Source organism: Rhinopithecus roxellana, chromosome 11 (genome assembly GCF_007565055.1).
Source record: "Rhinopithecus roxellana isolate Shanxi Qingling chromosome 11, ASM756505v1, whole genome shotgun sequence".
Taxonomy (NCBI): Eukaryota; Metazoa; Chordata; class Mammalia; order Primates; family Cercopithecidae; genus Rhinopithecus; species Rhinopithecus roxellana.
The window spans coordinates 21,755,107-21,782,541 of NC_044559.1; the positions used below are offsets into that span (position 1 = coordinate 21,755,107).

At 53.2% G+C, this 27,435-nt stretch overlaps 1 protein-coding gene across 4 annotated transcripts in view; it reads left to right on the plus strand.

Moving 5' to 3' along the window:
* SH3PXD2A (SH3 and PX domains 2A) overlaps positions 1-27,435 on the plus strand; it is a 259,285-nt gene that overhangs the window by 146,783 nt on the left and 85,067 nt on the right. For all 4 annotated transcript variants that reach the window (XM_030940384.1, XM_030940379.1, XM_030940380.1 and 1 more), the window contains one exon: positions 15,180-15,208. In XM_030940384.1, the coding sequence (XP_030796244.1) occupies positions 15,180-15,208 (29 nt within the window). The remainder of the gene's footprint in view (positions 1-15,179; positions 15,209-27,435) is intronic.

Here is a 27,435-nt window from a genome sequence, read left to right on the forward strand (position 1 = left end):
GCCCGCAAAACATCACTCAGCTTGCAGCTACATGGGTTTGCAGTTTCTGGAGTCATTGCAGCAGCCTCTCCTTCCATCCTTGCTGTGTCCCAGTGAGAGGCAAGGTGGGAGGGTTTGCCCCTAGTCCCAGCCTCTGGACCTCAGTTCCCCAGACATCATCCAGCCCAGCCTTTGCAGGTTGTGCAGTCCAGAGAAGGGAAATGGTTTGCCTGAGGTCAGAGAAAATGGATTAGCACCAGGTTTTTTGGCTCCAATTCCAGTGCTCTTTCTGGTTCTCAGAACTTTCCCATCTGATTTCAAGAGCAACCCCAGGCTTGGTGCATTCAGAGCATCCCTGGTGCGGGGCATGGGAGGGTGCCTGGAGGCCTGAGTTGAGCCCTTGAAAAGATTCCAGTAGGAGTCTGGCTGATGGACAGGGAGAAGGGGCTGGCTCCTCTGAATGGCTCAGAAGCAGGAGCTTGACTGTGGCCAGGTCTGATTTAATTTGGCAGAGGCAGGCTGCAGATTAGACCAGGCTGTGCCTGCAAGCCAAGGAATTCAAGGTTAATTACCGGGGGCACCTCTTCCTGGCCCCCACCCCAAGCAGGAGAGGGCACCCATGAGCCTGTCACCTGGTCTGAGACACCTGGAGAATTGCAGTGCTGCCTCAGGAGCCAGAGGATGGGGGACATGCTTTATCCCCATGCTGGCCCCCTCATGTGCTGGGCACTGGGCTAGGTCCTGGCAGCCACAAGGATCTTAATAGGCAGGAGCAGGGGACAATTTGTGCTGCCCGAGACACGAAATAATTCAAGGAAAGGCAGGCATCTTGGTTTGGAATTTCCCAGAAGCAGATCTGAGGCTGAGGATTGCCGCTCAAGCAGTTTGGAGGTGACACCAGAAGGCATCAGTAAGGTGACACAGGGCAGGGAAGACAAGGTTGCCAAGTGCGGTGTCATCAAGCTTCATCTCGCAGGGACCGGCACCTGGCTGCAGGCTATTCCCCGGGGACAGGGGTGCTGGGACATTCATGCACCCCTTTCCCCTCCCTCCAGGCCATCCCCAGAAAATAGCCGGAGGGAGCTTTCCAAAAAGCCTGTGCTTCCCACTGTGCTTAGGGTGACTGTCCGGGGCTTCCTGGTGCCCTTCGCCTGGGGAGGCCTGGGCTCCAACCTCCCACTGAGGGAGCCACTGAGGGAGCCACTGGTTGGTGCTGCAGGAACCAGAGGAAAGAGCCTGGCAGCCACAGGGAAGCTCAGGAAGTCCCCACCACCCCACACCCCAGCCTGGGGGCTCTGGCTGAGGCTCTTTGTCACTAGCTGAGTTTCTGTAATAAGAGTGTGGAGACAGGACTATGATTCACTCAAGGCCTGAGGTCGGCGCCAGCAAAGGTTATCAGGAAGGCCTGCATGGAGGAGGTCCAGTTCATGTGTCCCTTGTCCCAGAACAGCCAGACTGACCCAGGGTACCAGGGACAGTCATTGAGCTTGAGGAGGCCAGACAGGTCCCACGCAGGTGCTCAAGGCAGGAGCACAGGAGGACACTGGAGAGGGAGAGAGACTGTGGGGGCTGTGGGTGTGCAGGGAAGGCTGCCGGGGATGTGGGCCTTCAAGTGGGCTTGGGTGCTGAGGGAAGGTTTGGAGGCAAAAGGAAAGGGAGAGAACCTGGGCCAGGTGGCCTTGAGTGCAGGCTTGGAGATTTCCCAGCAGAGGAGGGCAGGAGGGTGGGAAGGCAGAGAGAGAGACGAAAGCTCATGATGGTTAGGAGTCAGCTGGCACTGGGGTCAAATCTCAGCTCTGCCACTGGGCTAGTGACTTAACTGACTATGCCTCAGTTTCCCCTTCTGGGACATGACAGTAATGATAGCATCTTCCTCTTGGTGGGTGGCTACGAGGATTAACTGAAATAATGTACATGAAGTTCGGTGAGCAGCTGGGCTGGGTGGTTCACGCCTGTAATCCCAGCACTTTGGGAGGTTGAGGCAGGAGAATTGCTTGAGGCCAGGAGTTCAAGATGAGCTTAGGCAACATAGCAAGACACTGTCTCTAAAAAAATGTTTTTTAATTTTAAAAAATTGAAATATTGCCTGATGCGGTGGCTCACACCTGTAGTCCCAGCACTTTGGGAGTCTGAGGCAAGCAGATCACGAGGTCAGGAGTTTGAGACCACCCTGCCCAACACAATGAAACCCCTGTCTCTACTAAAAATACAAAAATTAGCTGGGCGTGGTGGCGGGTGTCTGTAATCCCAGCTACTCAGGAGGCTGAGGCAGGAGAATCACTTGAACCCGGGAGGCAGAGGTTGCAGTGAGCCAAGGTCGCGCCACTGCACTCCAGCCTGGGTGACAGAGCAAGACTCCATCTCAAAAAAAAAAAAAAGAAATATACAGTGCCATGGCTAGCACATAGTAAGCATCCAGGGAATATCGCTTCCTAAGCACGAGACTCTGTTCTTAGAGTTTAGCCCTGCCAGGGAGAGGGGTGAAGGAGGCCATAGACCGTGTAGTCCAACTGCCAAAGGAGAGAGACACACATGAGGCAATAGTGCAGGACATTAGCAAGAGCATGCAGGCTCCACTGTGATGCCAGGGTGGTTTCTATGACAACCTGAGATGATGTCAGAGAGGACGGAGTACAGGAGGCCACAGGCTGCTGCCAAGTCCATCCTCATAAATAGGCAGGAAACCTACTGTCTGCACTTGCTGACCCATCTGTGACAATCAGGGATGACCTTCTGGAAGAAGTGGCACTTCCACTGAGCTCTACTCAGGGGGAAAGGAGGGGAGAGCAGAGATGCAGGGTCTGCCTGTCCTGTCAGGGAGGGATTGAGAACAGGTGGAGGATGCAGTGTCTGACCAACCTCTCGAGACCATCCGGCAGCCCTGAGCTTGGTTGCTGGTTGTCAGTGAATTTGTGCATTCATTCAAGAAACAAGATTATAACCAGCCTTGTGCTGGGTGGGCCTGGCAAGACACACACAGTTCATGCTTTCAGGGAGCCTACTGTTGAGGGGAAGAAATAGACAGACAAAGCGATGGCAAAGACATAATGGGAATGATGGGAGCCACACAGGAAATAACTGAGTGCTGTGCTAGAACAAGGTTTGTGGGGGGTGCCAGAAAGTGCTTTAGGCTGGGAGCTGGGGCCCAGAACAGCATTGGTCCGGCATCACTGTCCCCAGAACTTAAAAAACCTCTGCCGAGAGGAGGCTATAAAACTGGCCCTGGTGAAGCCAGGCCATCCTCAGGCTGCAGTCCAGGCACTGACCCACTGGGCAGCCACACCAGCGGCAGAACCACCAGGAGGCAGCCCAGGAAGCTTGATAGCTGCAGGTGCTTTAGAGGGAATGGATGTTCTATTACTATTGGAAACCAGGGTGCATCTCTTGAGCATGTGATCATGGACACTGTGACACTGTGACCCACTGTGCAGGTCACTAGCCAGGTTTCTTCCTGTTGGACATTATCATGCCAGACCTGAAGTTGTGACCTCCCTAAGGAATAGTCTAGAACTCAGTGGTGTCATTTGGGTCTTTCTTTCTTTTTTTTTTTTTTTTTTTTTTTTCTGAGACGGTCTTGCTCTGTCACCCAGGCTGGAATGCAGTGGCACGATCTTGGCTCCCTGCAACCTCCAACTCCCAGATTCAAGCAATTCTCCTGCCTCAACCTCCTGAGCAGCTGGGATTACAGGTGCACACCACCACACCCAGCTAATTTTTGTATTTTTAGTAGACAGGGTTTCACCATGTTGGCCAGGCTGGTCGTTTGGGTATTTCTGACCCTGAGTCTTTGCCTTTGTTTTACCTTTCTCTTCACCACCTACTCCTCATTTAGCTTTTCTGTCTGGATTTTATGTGTCCTTCTTGGCCACAAGGTGGTAAATGAACAGTGTGGTGGTTAGGATTTGAGCACTAGACTGAGCCAGGTTGGCCTCCAATCCCATCTCTATCCCTCACAAACTGTGTTACTTTGGGCAAGTCACATGCTGTCTCTGATCCTCCATTTCTCGTCTGTAAAATGGGGATAATAAGGGACTCTACCACATAGGCATGTAGTGAGGATACAATGAGCTGACATGTGTCAAGGGTTTAGTTTGGCACCTGGCATAAAGTAAATGCTTGACAAATGTAGTGGTCTTCTCAATAATAGTATTAATAATAATAGCAGCACTCCCAGTCCCACCTTTGGGAAAGAAGAGCCCACTCAGAGTGGGGAAAGCTGCTCAGTGGTGACTCCCACCAAGGCCTGGCCCACGCCCGCCCTTCCCTCTCCCTGGTTGCCACTGTACTTTGGGGCTCATGGGCATAAGCCTGCTCCGGGACCTCGGGGGGCTTCTTGGTGCAGAAGCTCAGGGGAGGTTGCTTGGTGGAGGATAGAGGTGGCGGCCCAGGGCTGGCCTGCTGGGACCTGTAATGGGCAAGCTGGTGGGCAGCAGGCAGGGCCTTTACTGTAGTTGCAGCTGAGCTGGCCCAGGAGCATTCAGGGTTGACAGGAAGGCAGCTGGAGGAGGCTGGGAGCATGGAGGTATTACCTAGGGTTCCTGGATGGCCCCCCTGCTGCAAGCAGGACACAGGCCTGTCCGAGCCTGGAGCTGGAGGCCTCTTTGCAGAAGCCCAATTAGGGAAACTAAGGCACAGAGAGGGCTGCCATACCCAGGTCATGCAGTCTGCTCAGACAGCCAGGCCTGGAACCCATGGCTCGAGCCCCACAGGCTGGGCTGGCCCCGGTTTGGCATCTTGCAGGACTCCTTCCTAGACCCCGTCCTTTACATGTATGCTCTGGCAGACCCTGGGGAAGCCCCCAGGCCACCCTGCATCCAGGCTGGCCCAGGAGCCACCCCATCCCTGGGCACACAGGCCCTTGGCCAGGAGCCCCTTTGTCCTGCATTTTGAGTGCCTGCTGTGAGGAGCATGCAGCCACTGCCCTCTGTGGAACAGCCTCATTAAGTCAGCCTCTTGGTCCAGCAGCGAGGGGGATCCAGGCTTGGCTGTCACTCCTGTCACCTCTGGGGAGACCCATCAGCCTGGCAGCAGCAAGGGATTCTGGGGGAATGTGAAAGTGATAACAGTCATTCAGATGGGGCTGGAAGTCCCCAGCTCTGTCACCCCCAGTGCTGCCAGCCACCAGCCACCAGTGTGGTCTCAGCAAAGTGGCTTTACCCTGCAGAGCCTGGGTTTCTTCATCTCTGTACAGACACCCCAAGGCTTGGCTCACCCCACTGAGGCCAGCCAGGCCCGTGTCCCTGCTTCTTCCACGCTGCTCCTCCTCCAGTGGCCTCCACCCCTACCTTCCTGGCTCTTTCTCTCAGTGCCCTCCTTTGGCCAAGCCTATTCTGTCCTAGGTGTTTCCATCATTTCCCCTGCAAGTGACAGCTCTTCCAGAATCCCTCCCTCTCCTCCCCTCTCCCCTCTCCAGGGTGAACCAGCGCTGGCCGCAGGGCCCTGTGACTGGCAGGTGGAGCTGGAGCAGGTGGAGGATCTGTGCATGCGCTCCCTGTGAGCCTGACTGTGCACGAGGGGCTTTATGTGTATTAACTTGTTTATCCCCCAGCAATCCAATTAGGTGGATCCTTTCAGTCTCTGTGCTTTATAAATGAAGACAGAGACCCTAAATAATATGTCTGGCAGAGCTGGGATTTGAACCTAGACAGCTACACACACACACACACACACACACAGGCACCATGGGAGCCAAGCAAACCTTCTGGCCATACCATGTCAGAGTCTGGACTGTACTGTCCAATAAAGTAGCCAGTAGCCATGTTGGCTCTTTAAATCTAAGTTTTAATTAAACAAAATGGAAAATTCAGTGTTTGAGTCATACTGGCCACAATTCAGTGTTTGAGTGCTCAGCGCCACTATGGCCAGTGGCCACCATACTGGACAGGGCAGATAGAGACTATTTCCATTACCTGGGAGAATTCTACTGGACAGCTCCTTTGAGGGCACCACTAGGTGTTGGGGACAGAATTGGAACATTCCGTGCCATTGGGGGTCAAAATCAGAGTGGGCTTTCTGGAGGAGGTGCCCCTTCCTTAGGCCTTGAAAGTTGTGAAACACTAGACAGGGCAGGAGGGGGCCTGTACTGGTCGCAGCACAGACAACCCAAGTCTGCAACCTTGCCTCCCATTGCAAGCTGTGTGACACCAGGCAAGTGACTCAAGCTGACTGAGGTGCATCTGTAAAATGGGGCTAACGCAGCTGCCTCTGTTGGGCTGGGCACATCTGGGTGCTTGGTGCTTGTGGGTTTGTCACATGGTGTCCAAGAAAGTCTGGGAGGTTCAGGTTCCTTCACTGTAAGAGGCGATCACCCAGGCCTCCCAGGGCCATGCAGGTGGGCTAGGTGTGTGGGAGGAGTGTGGGGCCCTCTGAGTCCTCTTTCCCACAGAGGCCAAGGCAGGAACAAGCACAGCCTGGCCTTGGGTGGGCCTTTGGCCTCCGTGGGAAATAGGGAGCTCCTCGGCCCAAGCTCCCAGTCTCAGGTTGAAACTAGGTGAGGGCTGGGGAGTGAAGGGCCATCAGCCAAGGAGTGACCCAAGAAGTCTGTGCTCTGCAGTGGGGCCCTGGTATCTGCCTGTGTGTCTCACACACACGCGCGACACAGAGACCAGGCACACATCTGCAGACGGGGCTGATGTAGCTTGAGGGGCAAAGCAGTCCTCTGGCTCCCCCGAAACAAGTCCTCACCCCACCGCCTGAACAGGGAAAACAAGAGGGAGCTAGAAATGTGATCCTCAGGCACAGAGCTGGTGCCGCCGCCTTCAGGGAAAATCTCTCTTCAGGAATACTGTCGCTGGGTTGTTCTCAGCAACTTCCTTCTAAAATCTGAGCCAGCTCCCTTTGGTGCTCAGTCCAGCCCCAGCTGCCTGTCCTGCTCCCCAAAGACATACAGCCTTCTTACCCTCCGCACCCAGCATGCACACACACACCCACACTGCCCCTGCACCATTGCTCACACCATCCCTTCCACCCCAAATCTCCTTCCTGCCTCTGTTCTTTCTAAATATTCTTCATCTTTCAAGGGCTAGCTCTAGTGCCCCATCTTCCACATAGCTCTCCCTGGCCACCCCCAGACCACTCTGATCTCTCTGTCCTAGAAATTTCTACACAATATTTCCTTTGACCAAGCTTTGGGGCACCTGATCACAAGGGAACGTGTATGTTGTCTTTTTGTGGGTGTTTGCCATCTCTTTCCAGCTAGATGGTGAGCCCTTTGAGGGCGGGACAATGTGTCTTCTGCCGCTCTCTTGCTTCATACACCAGACTGAGTCTACAACAGCCCTTCAGTCAAGATATGGATGGATGGTGGATGAATGATGGATGGATGGATGGTGGATGGATGGTGAATGGATGATGGGTGGATGGTAGATGGATGATGGATGAGTGGTGGATGGATGGCTGGATGATAGGTGGATGGATGATGGATGGATGGATGGATGGATGGATGGATGGATGATGGTGGATGGATGGATGGATGGATGATGGTGGATGGATAGATGGATGGATGGATGGTGAATAGATGATGGATGGCTGGATGATAGATGACTGGATGATGGATGGATGGATGGATGGATGGATGATGGTAGATGGATAGATGGATGAATGGATGGTGGGTGGATGGATGGTGGATAGATGATGGATGGCTGGATGACAGATGACTGGATGGTGGATGGATGGATGGATGATAGATGGATAGATGGTAAATGGATGGTGGATGGATAGATGGTAGATAGATGATGGATGGATGAAGGATGGATTGATGGATGGATGATGGATGGCTGGATGATGGATGGATGATGGGTGGATGATGGATGGATGGATGATGGATGGATGGATGGATGGTGGATAGATGGATGATGGATGGATGGATGGATAGATGATGGATGGATGGTGATGGATGGATGATGGATGACTGGATGGTGGATGGATAGCTGGATAGATGGTAAATGGATGATGGATGGATGATGGATGGATGGATGGATGGATGGATGGATGGATGGATGGATAGATGGATGGTGGATGGATGATGGATGGATGGTGGATGACTGGATGGTGGATGGATAGCTGGATAGATGGTAAATGGATGATGGATGGATGGATGGTGGATGGATGATGGATGGACTTGGAGAGAGGCAAGTAAGGTCTTTAAATATAGGATATCCTCTTTGACCTTCTCCTCATGGACTTCGTTGTTGAACCCCATCACCCCATTTTGTCACTCGCCCTCCCATGGTTCCCTAGGTCTGGCATGTGGCCCCCGGAAGTCCAGGGAACAGTCTATAGCCAAGAGCAGTCTGGCATGTACACAGAGAGCAGAATCTCAGGTGGCCTGTGGAGGAGCTCCCAGCACTCCATGGCAGTGGGCTGAACTGGCAATCCCCTGCCCCATTTCGCCCTCTAGGAAATCAGCTGTGTGTTTCTGCCATCCTCCCCACTTCCCCTAGCCCTGCCTCCTCCCACTCCCATAGACTGCTCCTCAGTGTCACCATCTAGGTGGGACTCCTTGGAATGCACATGATGGGAACCCAGGCCTGTCTATCGTCATGGTCCTGCGTCAGTGCCCTGAGTGACAGAGCCAGGGTCTCACACAGGCCATACTGAGAAGGTGGGCAGTCAGCACCTCCTGTATTCCAGCCACCATCCACACTCCTAGTCTAGACCCTGTGAACCCAGGCTGTTGGGGTACAGGTCCTTTCCATGGGCCAGATGCCATTTAAGAGCTTTGCACATTATCCCATGTAATCCCCATGACAACTCTGTAAGATAGCAACTATTTTAACCCACTTTTACAACCGAAGGTACAGAGAAGTGAAGTCACTTGTTTATGTCAGAAAGCACTAGGTGGCTGAACCAGGGTTCTAACCCACCCGCCCTTTTAACTCCCTACTCTGAGGCCTGGACATGATAAAACTTGTCCTGTGGCTGAAGACACACTTAGGGCCTTTGCCCAGAATAGTAGAACAAGTCAGAGGAGACAGACAGACAGTGCTTTGTTCTTTTGTGTGGACAGAGCAGCAGCAGAGACCCTCTGGGATGTTTAGGAGACAAGCAAAATGCCTGGGGGGTTCTGGGGTCTGTGATGGCCATAGCATCTGACTTCTCTGGGACACAGCCTGGGGAGCCCCAAGACCCCTTCTCTCCACAGGAATTCAGCTTTTTCACCCAGGGCAGGAATTCCGGCCCCTCTGGACAAGCCACACGGTCACAATGGGGTCCATTCTCAGAACCCTGGAAAACACAGGCCCTGCGGAGAAAGGACGGATTCTTGTTAAACACAAGGGCCCTCAGTGCCACGATTTAGATCAGGGAGCAAATGGGGGCAGAGAATGGCCTGCAGGCCCCTCTGTCTGTCTTGCCTGGAGGTCGCTGCCTCTGGAGACCATTCCATGCAAAGGCTCTCAAAAGCCAGAACAAAAACTCAGCTAGGGGCTAAGGGGGGTGGAAAAGAAAACCCAACTCTCCAGACCTCAGTGATCCAAAGCCCCTTCTCCCAGCCCCTTCACTCAGACCTTCCTCACTTGATTTCTGGAAGAACATGCTCCATCTCACTGTGGTGGTTTCACAGATAATTCGAATTCTCACATAGCCCTGTGAGGACACTGGGAGTAGCCTCCCACTGGGACTGGGGAATTCGAGGCCCAGAGAATATGTCAGTATTTTTAAAACTTTCTGCCACAGTAGGAAATTTCACACTGCAACTCGATACACAGACAGACATCTGATGCAGGTGCCACAAAACAGCCTTGCCAGGAGTCACTCGCTGATCATTTCTAGTCTGTTCTCTTTAAAATGCTAATTGGGACCACTAAATTGATTCTGGAACTCACTAATGGGTCACTGCCTGTCATTTGAAAAGCAAAAGTTTGAAGTGGCTTGTCCAGGGCCACCAGCCCCTGAGGAGGCAGAGCTGGGGCCAGAACCTGGGTCTGTGGACATTCAGGACTGGACTTTGACAGCCCCTCTCCTGCCCCCAACCCCCAGCTGTCAACCTCTCCTCTTAACAAAAATTTTCCTCCAGCCAGGATCTGACCGAATCACTCCCCGATTCTGCAAACTTCTAGATTTCACAGCCAGACATCAAAGCCCTGCCCAGCCTGGACTTTCCCGGCGTGTCCACCCACTACCCCTACTGCCCAGTCCGCAACTGTTTGGAGCTGCTTGTTCCTGCTTCTGGAGCTTTCCCCCTCCATCCCTCTATGGATCCAAACCCCCTTGTCCTTTAAGGTCTCCTCCTCCAGGAAGCTACCTGGGATGTTCTGTAGCCCCCAGGACCTCTCTTTTCTCTGCGCTGAGTGTAACCCCTCCTGTAATTCTCAGCCTGGATTGTCTGAGAATGTTGGCTTTCTCGTTGGACTTATGTCACATATGTCTCCTCTGCCTGCCTGCACAGGCCTTAATGAGATTGCCTACAGTGAGAGCTTAAAAAGTGCTTTTAGGTTGATAACAGCAGTCAAAATCATTATGTACCTCAAGGGCCCCACTCCCCTGGCCAAGGTTGCATCTTCTCCAGCCCTCATATTCTAGATAGTGCCCATGTCCCCAGTGACTGCTGGACTCTGAAGGTCACCCCCAAGTCAGCTGTCTGGCAGCCCAGCCGGCCTCTTGAGCAGTTCCCAGTGGCTGTAGGTCCCGCAGACAGGCATCCTGGGCCCAGCAGCTAATGTCAGCCAGCAGACAGAAGGGTGAGAACATCAGGCTAGAAGTTCGTGCATGTGTCCTTCTCTGCCAAGGCACTTGCCAATGGGAGGAAGAGTGGTGAGGAGTGTGGCGGGCAGTGGAGGGTACGACCCTGCAGCATTCGTCAGAACTCCACCTGGCAGGCACTCGGCACCCTTCCACAGAGCCGGCCCAGCCAGGCCCAGCTCCCTTTCCTCTCTCTCCCGTGCCTCAGTGGCTCTTCCTGGCTTCATCTGTCACTCTGAGAACCCTGAACAACAGGATGGCAATCTCCATTCCCCAGCAAGGGCCTGCTGCCCGCCACTGGTGTGGCCTCTTCTTGTGGCCCAATCCCTAGCGGGCCTCAGCGTGGCCCCTTGGGAGCTTTGTGGGTCAGGACTGTCCGTTTAGCTTCAGGAGCCTGGGCCAGCCACTGACCTCAGATCTCAGTCTCCTCATCCATGAAATGGGTGAGCTCCTCCTCTGCCAACTTCAGAACACCAGAAACTAAATCCTGGGAGTTTTCAAGGGGAAGGCAAAGTGTGGGAAGCCATGTGTCAAAACAGGGTGACAACACATGTGAAATTGCTCAGTGCCTTTCCTGCGCCCTCCAGCCTCTCCCTGTGCAGTCTCCAACACCAGCCACTTCACTAGAGCATCCAGGGAGGGAGCACAGCGTGTCTGGCCAAGATAAATGAAAGGAAAAAAGAAAAACCCTTTAGGGTCTACGTTAGCATGAAAATGCAAGCCCTTTACATCTCTTGGTTTTGGGGCTCTGAGAGTTGGCCACTCCTTGGGAGGTTAAATGTGTCCTAATAGATGGGTCCAGAGGCGTGTGTCTATTCCTGTGGAGCGGGGATGAACCCGCTTCTGGTGCTCAGCACTACACAGAGACCAGTGGTTGTCCCGGCATTTGGGAAAGCCCAAAACTCTGAAATTGGGGCTGGAATCACCCCCTCCTGGCACTGTCTGCCAGCATCGTGGTGAGGTCCTTAAGGAGAATCTCCTTTTGTTTCAGGGGACTCTGTAGGACCCACGTTTAAATAGGCCTTTGCCACCTGCGTAGCAACTGAAGTGGGGTCAGATGGGCCCAGGTATGAAAGAATAATGACAAAGACAATTTATAGCAGTTTCTGTGCCAGCCACTGTGTGAAGCCCTTTCTACATACTGTACATTTCATCTTCCCCAAACCCCGAGGGTTTCTGCTATTATTGTCCTCATTCTACAGATAGAGAAGTGGAGGCTCAAGAGGCCGAGAAAGTAGATCAAGGGCACCCCCCTGCCTCCACAGGAAGCAGCAGGGATTTGAACTGGAAGCCTCTGTCTCCAGAACCCCCCTCATCCAGACACAGATTGCATCATCCTACGGAGAGGGGCCAAGAGATGAACCGTATCACCTGCAGATGGGGCGGGGTGGGAGTGGAAGCTGCAGGAGTCCTTGTTTAGATGGGAAGGGATGGAGTGCTGGGTGAAGGAACTCCACCCCTCTTTCCCAGCCAGGCCAGACCTGTAGACCACAGGAGATCACCCATCCCAGTTTCTCCAGTTTGAGCCCTGAAAGTCCCATGTCCCTGTTCTCCTGGGACTGTGGGTCACTGTACCTGGGGTCTGAGTCACCCCTGGACCAGCTGCAGAGAATGAATGGCTGAGTGGTCTGATGGGAGCTGTTTCAGGACACAGCTTGGGAGGCCTTTTCAATCACATTAGCCTCTGGCAACGCTAGAGGGAGATGCTAGACCCGCCCTTCCTCCCCTCCCCTTCTTCCTGTGGCTCCCTGGCCGATAGTGATTCAGCAGCAAGTCGGAAGCAGGCTAGACTGTGACCTACCAGGAGTGGAGTCACTGGCAGGGTGGGGGCTGTCAGCACCAGCTCAGGGCAAGAATTGGAGCAAGGAGGGGGTATGGACTGGAGAAGGGGACTGATGGGAGGTGGAGGGGTTCTTGAGTTGTTAGGGAACTGAGCCCCAGCAGAGGGCCCTTCTGTCCCTCTGCTGAGAATCAGCAGCCAGGGCCTGGCACAAAGGAGGCCCTCAATGCATGTGAGTTTAGTTTCTTTCCCACTCTTTTTTTTTCTTCTTCTTCTTTTTGGGACAGAGTCTCACTCTGTCACTCAGGCTGGAGTGCAGTGGTGCCACCACAGCCCACTGCAGCCTTGACCTCCTGGGCTTCAAGCAATCCTCCCACCTCAGCCTCCCTTGTAGCTGGGAGTACAAGTGCTTGCTACCATGCCTAGCTAATTTATTTTTGGTAGAGATGGGGGGTCTCACTATGTTGCCTAGGCTGGTCTCAAACTCCCTGTCTCATGGGAACGGCCTGGGTGGCCTGAAGCTGCTCAGAGCTGGAGAAGGTAGCCATCCCTGTGAGGCAGCCACCCCTGCCTGGGCTACTGGCAGCCAAGGGGATGGTCAGTGGGCCATCGGTCCTGGGCTTCTCCTGCCAGGACCAGCAGGAAAATTGTGGGACAGCAGAGGGCAGCTCCTCAGTGCCCTCCACTCCCTGCCCTTCCCCAGTAGCCCTCAGTGAAAAGGTCTGAACAGCTAATTTCCTTCTTGGGAGTGGAAAGTCTTCTGGGTAGGATGCAGCTACCATCTAATACTCTTCTCCTCCTCTCTGGAATTCTCTGCACAGTTGAGCTTTTTGGGGACACAGCTAGGACTCAGTCTGTGCCCACTCTCCCTTCTGCAAGGGGGGCAAGCATGCCTTTGTTAAGGCCTTCCCTGGACTGACTGGTGGGAGCCAGGGGAGGGGGCAAATGGAAGCTCTCCCACCTTTCTGTAGTTCCTTTCCAAGGCAACAGTTTCCCAGACTCTCCTCCACCCCATCCACGCTGCAGTTTGTATTCCTTCCAGTGGGCTTATAAACCACAGCTCTTCCCCAGATGGGCAACCTTGGGCAATGGCTGAACCTGTTTCCTAATCTATAAAATGGATTAAGATGATAGGACCTTCCTCTTAGTGTGGATGAGAGGATTGAAGGAGACATGGAATATGAAGAGGGTTCTCAAACAAGATGGGGAAATAAGGGGAGACAGTCAGAAATGCAGATTCCCGGACCTTGCCCCCAGCATTCTGATTAAGTGGGTTCTGAGTCTAAATGTTGGGAAAGGTCGATGCCTAGGAGAGGGGGAGCTCCGCACTCCTGGCTGTGCAGGCAAATCACCTTGAAGATTCATAAACACTCCCATCTTGGAGGCCACCCCTAGACCTCCTGGATAGGAATCTTGGGGAGCCTCCATGAGGATGACTCTGCTCCTTTCCCTGGGAGCCTGCTGCCTCTTCCTCCAAGAGAACCCCTTTCCACTGCACCCCCCAACCTCCCCACCCCCGCCTTTCCAGTGGCAGACTGGAGGGCTAGTCTGCTTCGACCAAAGATGGGCAGCAATTGGCATTTTCTTTGGCCCCTGGGGAAAATGGAAGGCATTTTCTTTGGACTCCAGAGAGAGCCCCAGCCAGCCCCGCTGCTGTTCCCTGAGCACTGAACAGAACCTTCAGCCTTTAGGGGCGTGTGAGGCTCAGGTTAAGGGAGCCAGCTCGCCTTTCCCAGTCCCCTGTGGATTGGTGAATGGAGCCGGGCGGGGGGGAGTGGGGGAGATAAGGAAGGCAGGAACAAGGGCAGGATTTGGGAAATCTGCCCATCCTTGAGTCTGGACTCTTTGCTGGAGGGCAGGGCAGGTAAACGGAGGTTAGGAGGGTTCAGTGCCTAAGGTCACAGCAGTTACTTTCTCTGACGGCATTTGAACGCACTTCCTCAGAAGCTCAACTTCCGTTCCTGGCCTCCCAGTTAACCTTGCAGTATCCTCTGTTCCCCCGCTCCCCACTCCCCACTCCCCATCCCGACTCCCCAGCTGTAGCCTTTGAGAAGGGCCTTATCCATGGCCTCTGCCAGCCTCCGGGCGTGCAGTGAGAGGACGCAGCCACAGTGGCCCCCAGCGAGTCTCGGGTCTAGGACAGGGGCAGACTTTAATCAAAGGGTCACACAAATCTGTGATTACCTGGCGGGTGGTGTTGAGGAAGACACGTTGGGGAGGTGACATTTCAGTAGTGACTTACGGACTGAGTGGGCTGGGTTCATCTCCCAATTCTTTGCATCGCTAGGGCAAGCCATGCAAAGAATTGGGAGGTAAACCGCTCTGTTGGCGGGGTGAGCGGGCTCCCAGCGCCGGGTAGGGCCCGGGTTCCGGCAAGCGCCATCCCGGATCCTCAGTTTCCCAGTTTGGGAAGTGAGGAGAACCTGCCTTGCCCTCCCCCGCCCGCCGAGGCTGAGGGAAGGTGAGCCCCTGTTAGCGGAGCGGGCTGGGGCGGAGCGGAGCGGGGCGGGCTAATCGCGCCCGGGGGCCGGGCTGGCAGGGGGCCCGCGGGCTGGCGGGCGGGCGCGGCGCGCAGTGCGTGCGGCTGCGGAGCGCGCGGCTCGCCGGCCGTGGGCATCACATGAGCAGCGGCACTGGGGACAGACCGCAGCCAGCCCGAGGGCGCCCCCGCAGCCGCAGCCCCAGCCCCGCGCCCGCGCCCGGCCCTAACCATGTCTATCTGTTGTTGCTTCTTTTTCAGGGACTATGGCAGTTCCAAGAGGAAATCAGGTAAGGGAGCCTCCGGGCATTTTCCCTTCAGCCTTCCTTCCCGCTCCATGCACGCGCCCCTCCGATCCTGCAGAGGACTTCTTGGGGGCGGGGAGCGGGGCGGGGAGCGGGGCGGGGGGGGGGGGGGTTGTCCTTGCACGCCAGCCCCGGGGTCCTGCGGTCCTGCGGGGCCAGGGGTACTCGCTTCACTTGCTCCTCCTCAGTCCATGGCCCCTGAGACCTTTGGTCCTAGAACCCTCCTTTGCCTCCCACTGAGTCGCTCGGGCTCCCGCTACCTCGCTGTCCCCAGTGGAAGTGGGGGTGGGTGCATGGGGAGTGCGTGGGTGGCTCGTGAAGGGTCTAAGCCCCCGCACCGTGGGCAGCCGGGTCCTTCACCCCCGGGGCTGCAGCGGCCACTGCTGCGCAGTGCTAAGACTTCTCCGGTCCCTCCGGTGCAGCGTGATAGAAGGGTTAATAGAGACGCGGGGCTTTCCTGCGAGAAGGTGAGATTGAGATCCGGGACTGAAAAGGGTCGTCCTTGAGTGACTTGAGTTTTAGCACCTGCACCACGGACCTTCCTCCCTCCCCCAACTCTGAGCGTTTCCTCGCTGCGAGGTGGGGGCTCTGCGTTTTGGCAGCTGAGACGCACTTGGGAGGGGGCTGACCCGATCCCCCAACCCCTTTCCTGTCCCCCACATTGGCCTGACAGGTGCCAGGGCCCGTCTGGAGTTCAGAAAGGGGTGGAGGCAGGGAGAGAGGCGGGCCAGCCCTCGGAGCTGTGGGCTGAGGGTAGAGCAGGATTCTCTCTGGAAGGGGGAGGCTGGGCTCCCCAGATGACAGATGCCTGGATGTGGGCGGGCTGTAGTTAACTGGGGGAGAGTGGTCCCTAGAAGTTAGGGCTGTGTGTGTGCTGAAGTGGAGGCGGGGACAGATTGCTGCAGCGATCCATGCGGGCAAGTGGATTGGCCGTATTGATAGGGTGGCTGTACCTGGACAGTCATCCTGGGGTCTGGCCCTTGGGGATGTAGGAGGTAATGCATGGCTCCTGTGAATGGCTCCTGTGCCCAGGTGCCTTGGCCTGTGGATAGGTTGAGGGGAGTGCCCCTGTGTGGTGGATGGATGTAGAGTGGGGTAGATGTAACTGTATGATATGTATGTTTCTGTGTGTACACGTGCTTGCTCACGTGCCTATTGGGACGGGGAAAGTTGTGTCCTGGTTTATGTGTTGGGGGTATGTGTGGCTGTGGGGTTCTGTGTACATGTGTGAGTCATGAGAGTTGTGTGCTGTGAGGGTGTGTTTACTTGTTTGGGTGCATAGGCTGGGAGTGTGTGTGTGGTTGAGACATATCTGGTTGTGGGTTGGAGTCTGTGCTCGTATTTGTGTACCAGTTTGGGATGTGTCTAGCTGTGGGATGAGGTGTGTGTGCACTTGCCTATCACCTGGGTCTGCGGTGTCTCAGGCAGTCATGCCCACTGGTGCAAAAGGCCATTTCCTCCTGTGAACTGCAGGGTGAGGCTGGGGAAGAGCATTCCTCTATTGTCACTTCAGGCAGGCCTCAGGTGGGAGAATGGAAGGAGGGGCAAAATGGGGATTGTGTTCTGTCACCTCCCCAACAAGAAGCTTGCCCTGGGCCTCAGAGGTATGGTGTCCGTGGTTGAACCTGGACTCAAATTCTGGCTCTGTGTGACCTTAGGCAAGTTTCATAACCCCTCTGTGCCTCAGTTTCCTCATTTTCTTTAAAACAGAGATGCTAATGGTATCTGCCTCACACCTAGAGGATTAAGGATGTTACTGTGGAGTAGTCCTGGCACTGAATAACTACTGTAGAAGTAGCAGTTCTCAGCAGCAGCAGCACTTTCTGAAGGCCTGGGACCTAGTCCTGGCTCCATTGCCACTTTTCTCCCTATGTGACCTTGGGCAAATTTCTTCTCTATGCTGGGCCTCATTTTCCCCTTTTATAAGGCAAGAGCTGGACCAAATAACCTCTCAGGTCTGCTGCCACAATCTCTGAGGCTCGGCTTCTGTGCTGCTTCCTAAGCAATGCAGGGCCACACCCAGGCTGCCTCCCCCAGGGAAAGCCAACCCCCAGTTTCTCTGCCTTTCACTTTGAGGCCAGGAAAAGGATGGATAGAGAAATTTAATTTGCATTGGTGTGCTTATGATAATGGCCACTTAGTGTCGTGGTTGAATATGCCAGCTCTGAAGCCAGACAGCTGGAGTTGAGAGTCTGGCTTCTCTCCTCTGTGACCTTGGGTAGATGTCTTAGCTTCCCTTAGCCTCTCTGTGCCCATTACCTCTTCTGTACATTTGGGATAATGTTCATACCCACTTTGTGATGGTTTATTACGTGTCAACTTGGCTGGGCCACAGTGCCCACATATTTGGTCAAGCATTATTCTAGATGTTTCTGCAAAGGTGTTTTCTAGATGAGATTCACATTTAAATAAATCAGTAGATTTTGAGTAAAGCAGATTACTCTCCGTAATGCAGGCTAGCCTCATCCAATTGGTTGAAGGCCTCTTAATAGAACAAAGACTGGCACACACACACCCGCCCGCAGCAAGGAGGAGTTCTGCCAGTAGCCGCCTTTGGACTCAGCTGCAGCTCTTCCCTTAGTCTCGGCTGCCAGTCTCCCCCATCACATTTTGGACTCTCAAACCTCCACAATCACATAAGCCAATTCCTAAAATAAATCTCCCTCTGTCTTCAAGCTCTGTATGCACCTCCTGTTGGTTCTGTTTCTGTGGAGAACCCTGACTAATACACACCTCATATGGTTATAATGAAGATTAGATAAGCTAATACATGTAAGCACTGCCTGCCACCTAGAAAGCTGCCCGGAAGTGCTAGATGCTGTTGTTGAATGAGCATCTACTATGTGCTAGGAAATTTACACATTTCCTCATTTGCTGATGAGAACCACAGTACACGATGGGTGGTGGGATTCCCATTTTGCAAATGAGAAGCTGAGGCTCCGATGGGGTGAATGCCCACACACAGTCCTTGGCAAACTGGGGATTGGAGTCCATGTTCCATGTCCTGCTCTATAATGAACCTCACGAAGCTTGCCAGGGTCACTCCAGCCAGGGATGTTTGCACAGAGGTAATGGATGCCATTCTGGGGTTCACTGTAAATCTCTTACTGAGCATAGAGCTTAGACTTGAGGCAAGGTTTAGGGATGGTGGAGTCAACAGAAGAAGAAAGTTCTCAGGTACTTTCTGGAGGAAGCAAGGCTGGTGACCTTGAAAACTGAAGGACAGTTTCGCCTCAAATTTATCTGCATCTTTCTTCACTCCATTGAACCTGCTCCTTTCAGCATCTTCCTCATCTCAGGAACTGTCACCATTCACCCTGTTGCTCAAGCCCAACAGCCAGAAGTCATTCCTTTTTGGTTTTTGTTTTTTGAGACAGATTTTCCTCTGTTGCCCAGGCTGGAGTGCAGTGGCATGACAGCTCACTGCAACCTCCGCCTCCCGAGTTCAGGTGGTTCTCCTGCCTCAGCTTCCTGAGTAGCCAGGATTACAGGCACCCACCACCACACCTGGCTAATTTTTGGAGTTTTAGTAGAGACAAGGTTTCACCATGTTGACCAGGCTGTTCTCAAACTCCTGACCTCAAGTGATCTACCCATTTCAGCCTCCCAAAGTGCTGGGATGACAGGTGTGAGCTACCGCGCCCAGCCGAGAAGTCATTCTCGACTCTTCCCTTTCTTTTACCTGCCAACTCGAGCTGCAGAACCACCTGTCTCTCCACCTCCACCATCACATGCGTTAGAAGCCCCCTTCATCTCTCCAAGAAGACCCCACCTTCCTACCTGGTCTCCCTGCTTCTCTATTAGACCTCTATCTGACATTCTCCACACCACAGCAAGAGTGAGCTCTTCAAAAATATTCATCAGCTGGGTACAGTGGCTCACCCCTGTAATCCCAACACTTTGGGAGGCCAAGGCAAGAAGATCACTTGAGCCTAGGAGTTCGAGACCAGCCTGGGCAACAAAGCAAGATCCTCTCTCTACCAAAAAATAAAAAATGAGCCGGACGTGGTGGTGCACACCTGTAGGCCCAGCTACCCAAGTGGCTGAGGTGGGAGGATCGCTTGAACCTAGAAGTTTGAAGTTGCAGTGAGGCATGATTGTGCCGCTGCACTACAGCCTGGGCAACAGAGAGAGACCCTATCTCTAAATAAATAAATAGGAAGGAAGGAGGGAGGGAGGGAAGAAGGGAAAGAAAGAAAAAGAAAATAACATACTTTCCTGCTTAAATTCCCCCAGGGACTCCATCCCACCCAGAACTAATTCCCTACCTTGGCTCACAGAGCTTGTGTGACTTGGCCCCTGGCTGCCTTCCTGACCTGGGCTTTACCCCTTTCGTCCCCACCCATCACACTCTGCTCAGCCACACCAGTCGCCTTCCGCTCCTTAAACGCATCAAACACATTCTTCTATGTGGCCTTTGTACTTGCTCTTCCCTCTTGCCCGGAATGTTCTTCCCTGATCTTTCACATGGCTGGCTCTTTCTGAAGATTTCTGCTTAAAACTGTCACCTTCTCAGCAAAGCTGCCTGATCCTGCACTGTCCAGCTGCCCCGGCAGATCACCCCTCTTCTTCCTTCCTCATCACTCCCCACACACTAGTGATCCTGTGTGTTTGCTTGCTTCTTCTCTGTCTCCCACCACCTCGAGAGCAAGGACCTTGGCTATAGGGCTTGCACCAGCACCAGGGTCCACTGGTACTTTTTGAATGGGTGGGTGGATGGAAGAAAGCATGCATGAATGAGTGAACCTTGTGCAGGGTCAGGAAAGAAAGGTCATTGTGGCTTCAAATTGGGGATCTTTGCCTGGAAAGAGGAGACATTTTTCTGGTTTGGGAGCAGAGAATGGGAGGCTTTGGTAATCCAGAGGGAGCACATGCACAAAGGTAGAGGGATAGGACTAAGTGTGGCTTGTTTGGAGACTGACCTAACTGAGCATCAACTATGCCAAGCACTGTTAAAGGTGTTGAGGCTATAGGAACGTGTCTTTCTACCCTAGAGAAGTTTGCAGTCTGCTATGGGTGATGAGCTATATAGGAGAATGTACTATTAGATGGAGGGAAGTGAGAGAGCAGCATGGTTACCTGGGGAAGAGCAGTTCCGGCCAAGGGCACAGCAAGTGCAAAGGCCCTGGGGACAGCATGTGCTGGCTGCTCAGGACACAGTAGGAAAGCCTGTGGCTGGGATGAAGAATAGTGGAGGGTAAAGTAGAAGGAGGTGAGAGCAGAGATGTAGCTGGACATTCTAAGGATTTTGACTTGCATTGAGTGAGATAAAGATTCACTGAAGGGTTCTAAGTAGAGGCAGGGACATGATCTGGCTTCAATCATAGAATGATGGGGATTGACTAGGCAGAATGGGTTATGATGTGCAAGGTCGCAGGGGGCGGCTAGCCAGGTGAGATAGGATGGGGCCTCCGGCAGCAGTGGACAGGGCAAGGCTCTGAGGGTGTTGGACAGACTCTGATGATGGATGTGGACCTCGAGGGAGAGTTTGTGTGGAAGCTGGGAAGCACCTGCATCAGGTTGCTGGGGTCCTACTCTCAGGCCGACAACTTGCCAGTCATGTGATCTTGGGCAAATCCCTTCCCTCTGAGAACAGGTTATCTCACCTATTCTGTTGTATCAGCCAGGGTTCAACTAGAGGAACAGAACGAGTGGGAGGTATATATTAAGCAATGTAGTGTAAGGAACTAGCTTACACAATTGTGGGGGCCGACTAGGTAAGTCTGAAATCCATATGGCAGGCCATGAAAGGGGGCAGGCTGGAGCTGCTGTCCACAGACGAAATGTCTTCAGTGAAACCTCTACCCTGCTGAAGGCCTTTCAACTATTGACTCAGGCCCACCCAGAGTGTTTTAGATAATTTCCTTAAAGTCATCCAGTCATGGTCTTTAATAACTGTAAAAATACGTTCGCGGCTGGGCACAGTGGCTCATGCCTATAATCCCAGCACTTTGGGGAGGCCAAGGCAGGTGGATCATCTGAGGTCAGGAGTTTGAGACCAGCCTGGCCAACATGGTGAAACCCCGTCTCTACTAAAAATACAAAAAATTAGCTGGGCGTGGTGGCAGGTGCCTGTAATCCCAGCTACTGGGGAGGCTGAGGCAGGGAGAATCGCTTGAACCCAGGAGGCGGAGGTTGCAGTGAGCTGAGATTATGCCATTGCACTCCAGCTTGGGCAACAGAGCAAGACTCCGTCTCAAAAAAAAAAAAAAAAAAAGTTCCCCAGCAACACCTAAATTCATGTGTGATTGCGTAACTGAGGACAGTAGCCTAGCCAGGTTGATGCGTACCACCTGACCATCGTACCTTTCAAATGGGGTTGTTATAGTAGCAGCGACCTGGCCTGCCCCAAGGTGCACAGGGTTCGAGGTGATGCCCTTTGAGGGGTTTTGTGCTGTGCCTGGCAGTAGGAAGGGCCCGTTGTTGTTAGCTGTTGTTGCTTCCCCAAGGTGGGCACTGCTCCAGGAGCCCCAGCGGGGCTGGAGCAGACTCCCCAGAGCAAGGGGTTCTCTTGAGACCTGCAAAGATCTCATGCCTCTCACCCACTTCTCTAGGAAGCTGCATTTCGCCAGGGCGCCTAGCCGGGAAGTTCTGAGGTGCGCCACTAGGGGGCGCAGGTGGCCACGGAGCCTCCGGGATGGTCAGGTCAGGGCTCTGGGGCTGTGGTCAGGAGAGCCTGATGGTTCATCCATCCCAGGAGCCCTGTGGAAGCTCCAGCTCGTTTATATGCAGTGAGGTTGCTCAAGAGTGTTGCTGCAAGCTTGATTCTCTTAGGCAAGTGTTGATGTTCCTCATGAAATCCTGTTTACTTTATTCTTCTCCTCGGAAAAGTAGTGAGCTCAGCCCCACCTCTATCTCAGTGATCATGAAACTGTATTATTGGCTGAGTTTGTGAGATCAGCATTAATGTAGTTTCACTGCAGAGAAGCAGTGTTGCTTGGGGTTGAGAGTTTAGGTTTTGGCAACAGGCAGACAGCGTTTGAACCCCAGCTCTGCCATTTGTTGTTATTGCCGTTTTAATTATTGATAGATTAAGAAAGAAGGGGAGAAGTTGGTCTTTGAGTTAAGACATTTATTTCCATTCTGTGAGCCCCAGGAGGAGACGACAGGGCGTAGACTCAGCCATTACTAAGTATTCTGTTGAGTTAAAAGTGCAGACTCTGGAGCCAGAATGCCCAGCTTCCTGTCCTGGCTCTGCTCGCTGTGTGATCTTGGTCAAGTCCTTCTCTGTGCCTCATTTATTCACCTGTAAAATGGGGATAATCAGGTTTTTTTTCATTGTGTTGAGAATTGAATGAAAGTTCCTGAAGTGATAGCTCCAGCACCGTTCCTGGCCCAGAGGAAGCACTAAGGATGAAGCAGCTTTTACTATGAATAGGAGGCTGCACCGGAGGGGTTCATCTCAAACAGGAGAGAGCGCTGGTTTCGGCTTTTGCCCTTTCTCAGGAGTGACTCCTCAATCAGACAGGAGGAAGGTGGGGCCTGCACTGTCTCATCATTGCCAGGAGCCTCCCTGCAGCAACCCGGGTAGGTGGTCTTGTCCCAGTTTTGGTTTTTTTGGGTTTTTTTTTTTTGTTTTTCTTTTTGAGACGGAGTCTGGCTCTGTCGCCCGGGCTGGAGTGCAGTGGCCGGATCTCAGCTCACTGCAAGCTCCGCCTCCTGGGTTTACGCCATTCTCCTGCCTCAGCCTCCCGAGTAGCTGGAACTACAGGCGCCCGCCACCACGCCCGGCTAGTTTTTTGTAGTTTTTAGTAGAAAAGGGGTTTCACCGTGTTAGCCAGGATGGTCTCGATCTCCTGACCTCGTGATCCGCCCGCCTCGGCCTCCCAAAGTGCTGGGATTACAGGCTTGAGCCACCGCGCCCGGCCTTGTCCCAGTTTTATAGACCAGGAAAGTGAAGTTAAGGAACTTGCCCCAGGTCAGCCAGACACAGAATACTCTTTTTTTTTTTTTTTTTTTTTGGTGATACAGAGTTTTGCTCTGTTGCCCAGGCTGGAGTGCAGTGGCACAATCTCATCTCATTGCAACCTCCACCCCCTGGGTTCAAGTGATTCTCCTGCCTCAGCCTCCCGAGTAGATGGAATTATAGGCGTCCACCACCATGCCCAGCTAATTTTTTATATTTTTAGTAGAGATGGGGTTTCACCATGTTGGCCAGGCTGGTCTCGAACTCCTGACCTCAGGTGATCCACCCACCTTGGCCTCCCAAAGTGCTGGGATTACAGGCGTGAACCACCATGTCCGGCTTTTTTTTTCTTTTTTTTCTTTTTTTTTTTTTTTTTTTTTTTTTTTTGTCTTTCAGACTTGAGTGTGGTGGCACAACCACAGCTCACTGCAGACTTGACCTCCGGGGTTGAAACAATCCTTCCACTTCAGCCTTCTGAGTAGCTGGGACTACAGACATGCACCACCATGTCCAGCTAATTTTTGTATTTTTTGTAGAGACAGGGTCTCGCTATGTTGCCCAGGGTGGTCTTGAACTCTTTGGACTCAAGTGATCTTCCTGACTTGGCCTCCCAAAGTGCTGGGATTATAGGTGTGAACCGCCGCACACAGCCTAATTTCTCTTTTTATGAGTTTGGTTTTTATTTATTTATTTTAGTTTGGTTTTTAATAAAGTGAAGTTGCTTAGAGCAAGACCCACCCATAAGTTCTGGCTACTATTAAGGGTTAGTCTATGGTTGGGCGTGGTGGCTTGCTCCTGTAATCTCAGCACTTTGGGAGGCAGAGGTGGGCAGATCACCTGAGGTCAGGAGTTCAAGACCAACATGGTGAAACCCCGTCTCTACTAAAAATACAAAAAATTAGCTGGACGTGGTGGCACATGCCTATAATCCCAGCTACTCGGGAGGCTGAGGCAGGAGAATCGCTTGAACCCAGGAGGCGGAGGTTGCAGTGAGCCGGGATGGCACCACTGCACTCCAGCCTGGGCAACAGAGTGAGACTCCATCTCAAAAAAAAAAAAAAAAAAAAGGGCTTAGTCTACCTGAAAAGTTTCCTCTATTCTCCTCCTTTTATAGAGGAAGATTTTAAGAGAGGGATGGCCACTTGCCCAGGGTATGGGGTGGGCAGAATCTGGTCTTCGGCTGGTCAGCACTCCCACCAAGCCCTGGAACCAGGTGGAGGTGTGAGGAGGGCTGCTCTGAAGCAGAGGAAGCCGGTCTGGGAGGCCTCTGGTACTTCCCTTCCCCGCAAGGTAAATACCTCAGCAGGCCACTAGCAAAGCTGGGCTCTCTGGCCCTCCCTGGGCCTGTCCTGCCCGACCAGCAGCAGAGGAAGACGGAGGAAGACAAGGCAGTGGCAGCAGGCCTCCTCCCTCCAGAGCACAAGCTTTGTGAGGCTTTCACCTCTCTTAATAGTTTGTTGGCTCCTGGCCCCACGGAGTGCACAGCTCAACTGAGAAGGCGGGACCTTTTCAAGGATTCATTAACTAATACTAGGCAGGAGGGCTTGGGATCTGCCAGGTGGAAGCGGGGCGGCTGGCCACTGTGGGAGAGGCTGGAGATGGCCCCGAAGGACAGAGGAGATTGTGATGGGCTGAAGGGTGTGGGTAGGGCACCCTGCAGGAGGGACAGCCAGGCATGAGTGAGGATGCGGAGCTGAAATGAGTTTTTGCTTTGTTTTGGTTGTGGTGAGTTTTTCTGGTGTTAATTTTTAGCATGGGATCTTACTCAGTGGCCCAGGCTGGAGTGCAGTGGTGCGATCAGGGCTCACTGTGGCCTTAAATTCCTGGGCTCAAGCGATCCTCCCACCTCATCCTCCCAAGTAGGTTGAACCACTGGTGTGCCACCATGCCTGGCTTATTTATTTATGTAGGAGACAAGAGTCTTGCTCTGTCACCCAGGCTAGAGTACAGTGGCACAATCTCGATTTACTGCAACCTCTGCGTCTCAATTATCGTGCCTCAGCCTCCCAAGTAGCTGGGACTACAGGTGCCTGCCACCATGCCTGGCTAATTTTTTTGTATTTTAGTAGAGACAGGGTTTCTCCGTGTTGCCCAGGGTGGTCTTGAACTCCTGAGCTTAGGCAATCCACCCACTTTGGCCTCCCAGAATGCTAGGATTACAGGTGTGAGTCACCACTTCTAGCCTTAATTTATTTTTTATTACTGACTTATTTATTTATTTTGTAGAAACAGGGTCTCGCTTTGTTGTCCAGTCTGGTGTTGAACTCCAGGCCTCAGGTGATCATCCTGCCTCAGCCTCCTGAAGTGTTAGGATTACAGACGTGAGCCACCACACCTGGCCTGGCATGAGCTTGAGAAGTCTGAGGGAAGGAGAGGTGCCCATTATCCTGCCAGGAGCAAGGGTAGGGCAGGAGATGAGTCTGGAAAGGAAATCATGGAGAGTGTATCATTAGCAAGACCTTTTAAAGCAATCTCCGAGGTTTTCTTGTCCTCCTGCGCTACCCATACTCGGTGAGAAAGGCCCAGGCTACTTAGAGAATGTGGCCAAGATCTTCCTGCCACTCTCCAATGGCCCATTCCAAAAGTGAGCATGTCTTATTTTGAAGGCGTTGGCTTCTGGCACATCTTACCATCTTACCAAGGCTCATGGGTTTTTTTGTTTTTTGTTTTTTTTGAGATGGAGTCTCGCTCTGTCACCCAGGCTGGAGTGCAGTGGCGCGATCTCGGCTCACTGCAACCTCTGCCTCCCAAGTTCAAGCAATTCTCCTGCCTCAGCCTCCTGAGTAGCTGGGATTACAGACGCACACCCCACCACGCCTGGCTAATTTTTTGTATTTTTAGTAGAGATGGGGTTTCACCATATTGGCCAAGCTGGTCTCAAACTCCTGACCTTGTGATCCACCCACTTCAGCCTCTCAAAGTGCTGTAATTACAGGCATGAGCCACCGTGGCCGACCTCCGGGCTGGTGTTTTTAAACAGTTTTTATTTTCATGGCTCTGGGTCCTCAGCCTGATTTTACCCTTGGAGTTCAAAGCCATCTAATTGGAAATGAAAGGAGCCTGATTGACTTGGCACCTCTGCAGCCAGCCCACATGGCAGTGATGCTATGGAGAAAGTGAGTGCTGCTCATGTGTGTATCTGCGCCACGCCCCCTGGCCCGAGGTGGCTGAGCCCCACTGCCCGATTGGCCTGGACACACAGAGCGCGGCGGGGCGGGGGCAGGGGCGCAGCAAGCGCTCCCCGGTTCCTGAAATCCCCAGAAGGAGGCAGCTAGTTGGAAGCCTCGATTCCCTCAGCCCTGCTTGCACAGCTGCCTCTGCCCCCTCACTCCTGTCACCCAGTTTCTTCTGCTAGGAAAATAGGAAGCTGGTCCAAAAGGGAACTGCATAGGCAAAGGTGAACTGCAGAATCTTGAGTCTGCTCATTGAAATACAGATTCCCAGGGCCTGCCCAGACCTACTGAATCAGCATGTCTGGAGTGACGCCCAGGAATCTGCATTTTTTCGTTTTCTTAAGTGACAGGGTTTCAGCATATGGCCCAGGCTGGTCTCGAACTCCCGAGCTCCTCAAGTGGTCCACCCACCTTGGCCTCCCAAAGTGCTGGATTATAGATATGAGCCACCACATCTGGCCAGTCTGCAGTGTGTGTGTGTGTGTGTGTGTGTGTGTGTGTGTGTAACGGAGTCTCGCTCTGTCACCCAGGCCGGAGTGTGGTAGTGCGATCTCAGCTCCCTACAACCTCTGTCTCCCGGGTTCAAGTGATTCTCCCGCCTCAGCCTCCTGAGTAGCTGGGACTACAGGCACCTCCCACAACACCCAGCTAATTTTTGTATTTTTAGTAGAGACAGGGTTACACCATGTTGGCCAGGCAGATCCTCCTGCCTTGGCCTCCCAAAGTGCTGGGATTATAGGCATGAGCCACTGCACCCAGCCAATCTGAATTTTTCACAGGTTTCCCAGGGCCTCTGAAATCAAGCCAGGGTTGTGTCTTGGATGGGTCATCCATGTGAGTTGATGGCCATGTTCAGGGTAGACAGGCAGCAAGATGGCAGAGGGATTGGCATCCCCGAGATGGATGGCGCCTGGATGACGCCTGGATGGGACTGCTCCTTGAAGGACATTCAGTTGTCTCCTGAGATGGGAGGGTGGGCTACGGGGGCAGGAATGGAGGACAGGACTCCAAGTCTCTTACCTCTGAAACACAGCCCATCGTTTGGAGCCTTGGAGAACGGCTCTCTGAGGGGCCTACCCAGCCCTGACCTGATGAGACACACCATCCGCCTTTCATTTCCAGAAGGTTTTGTT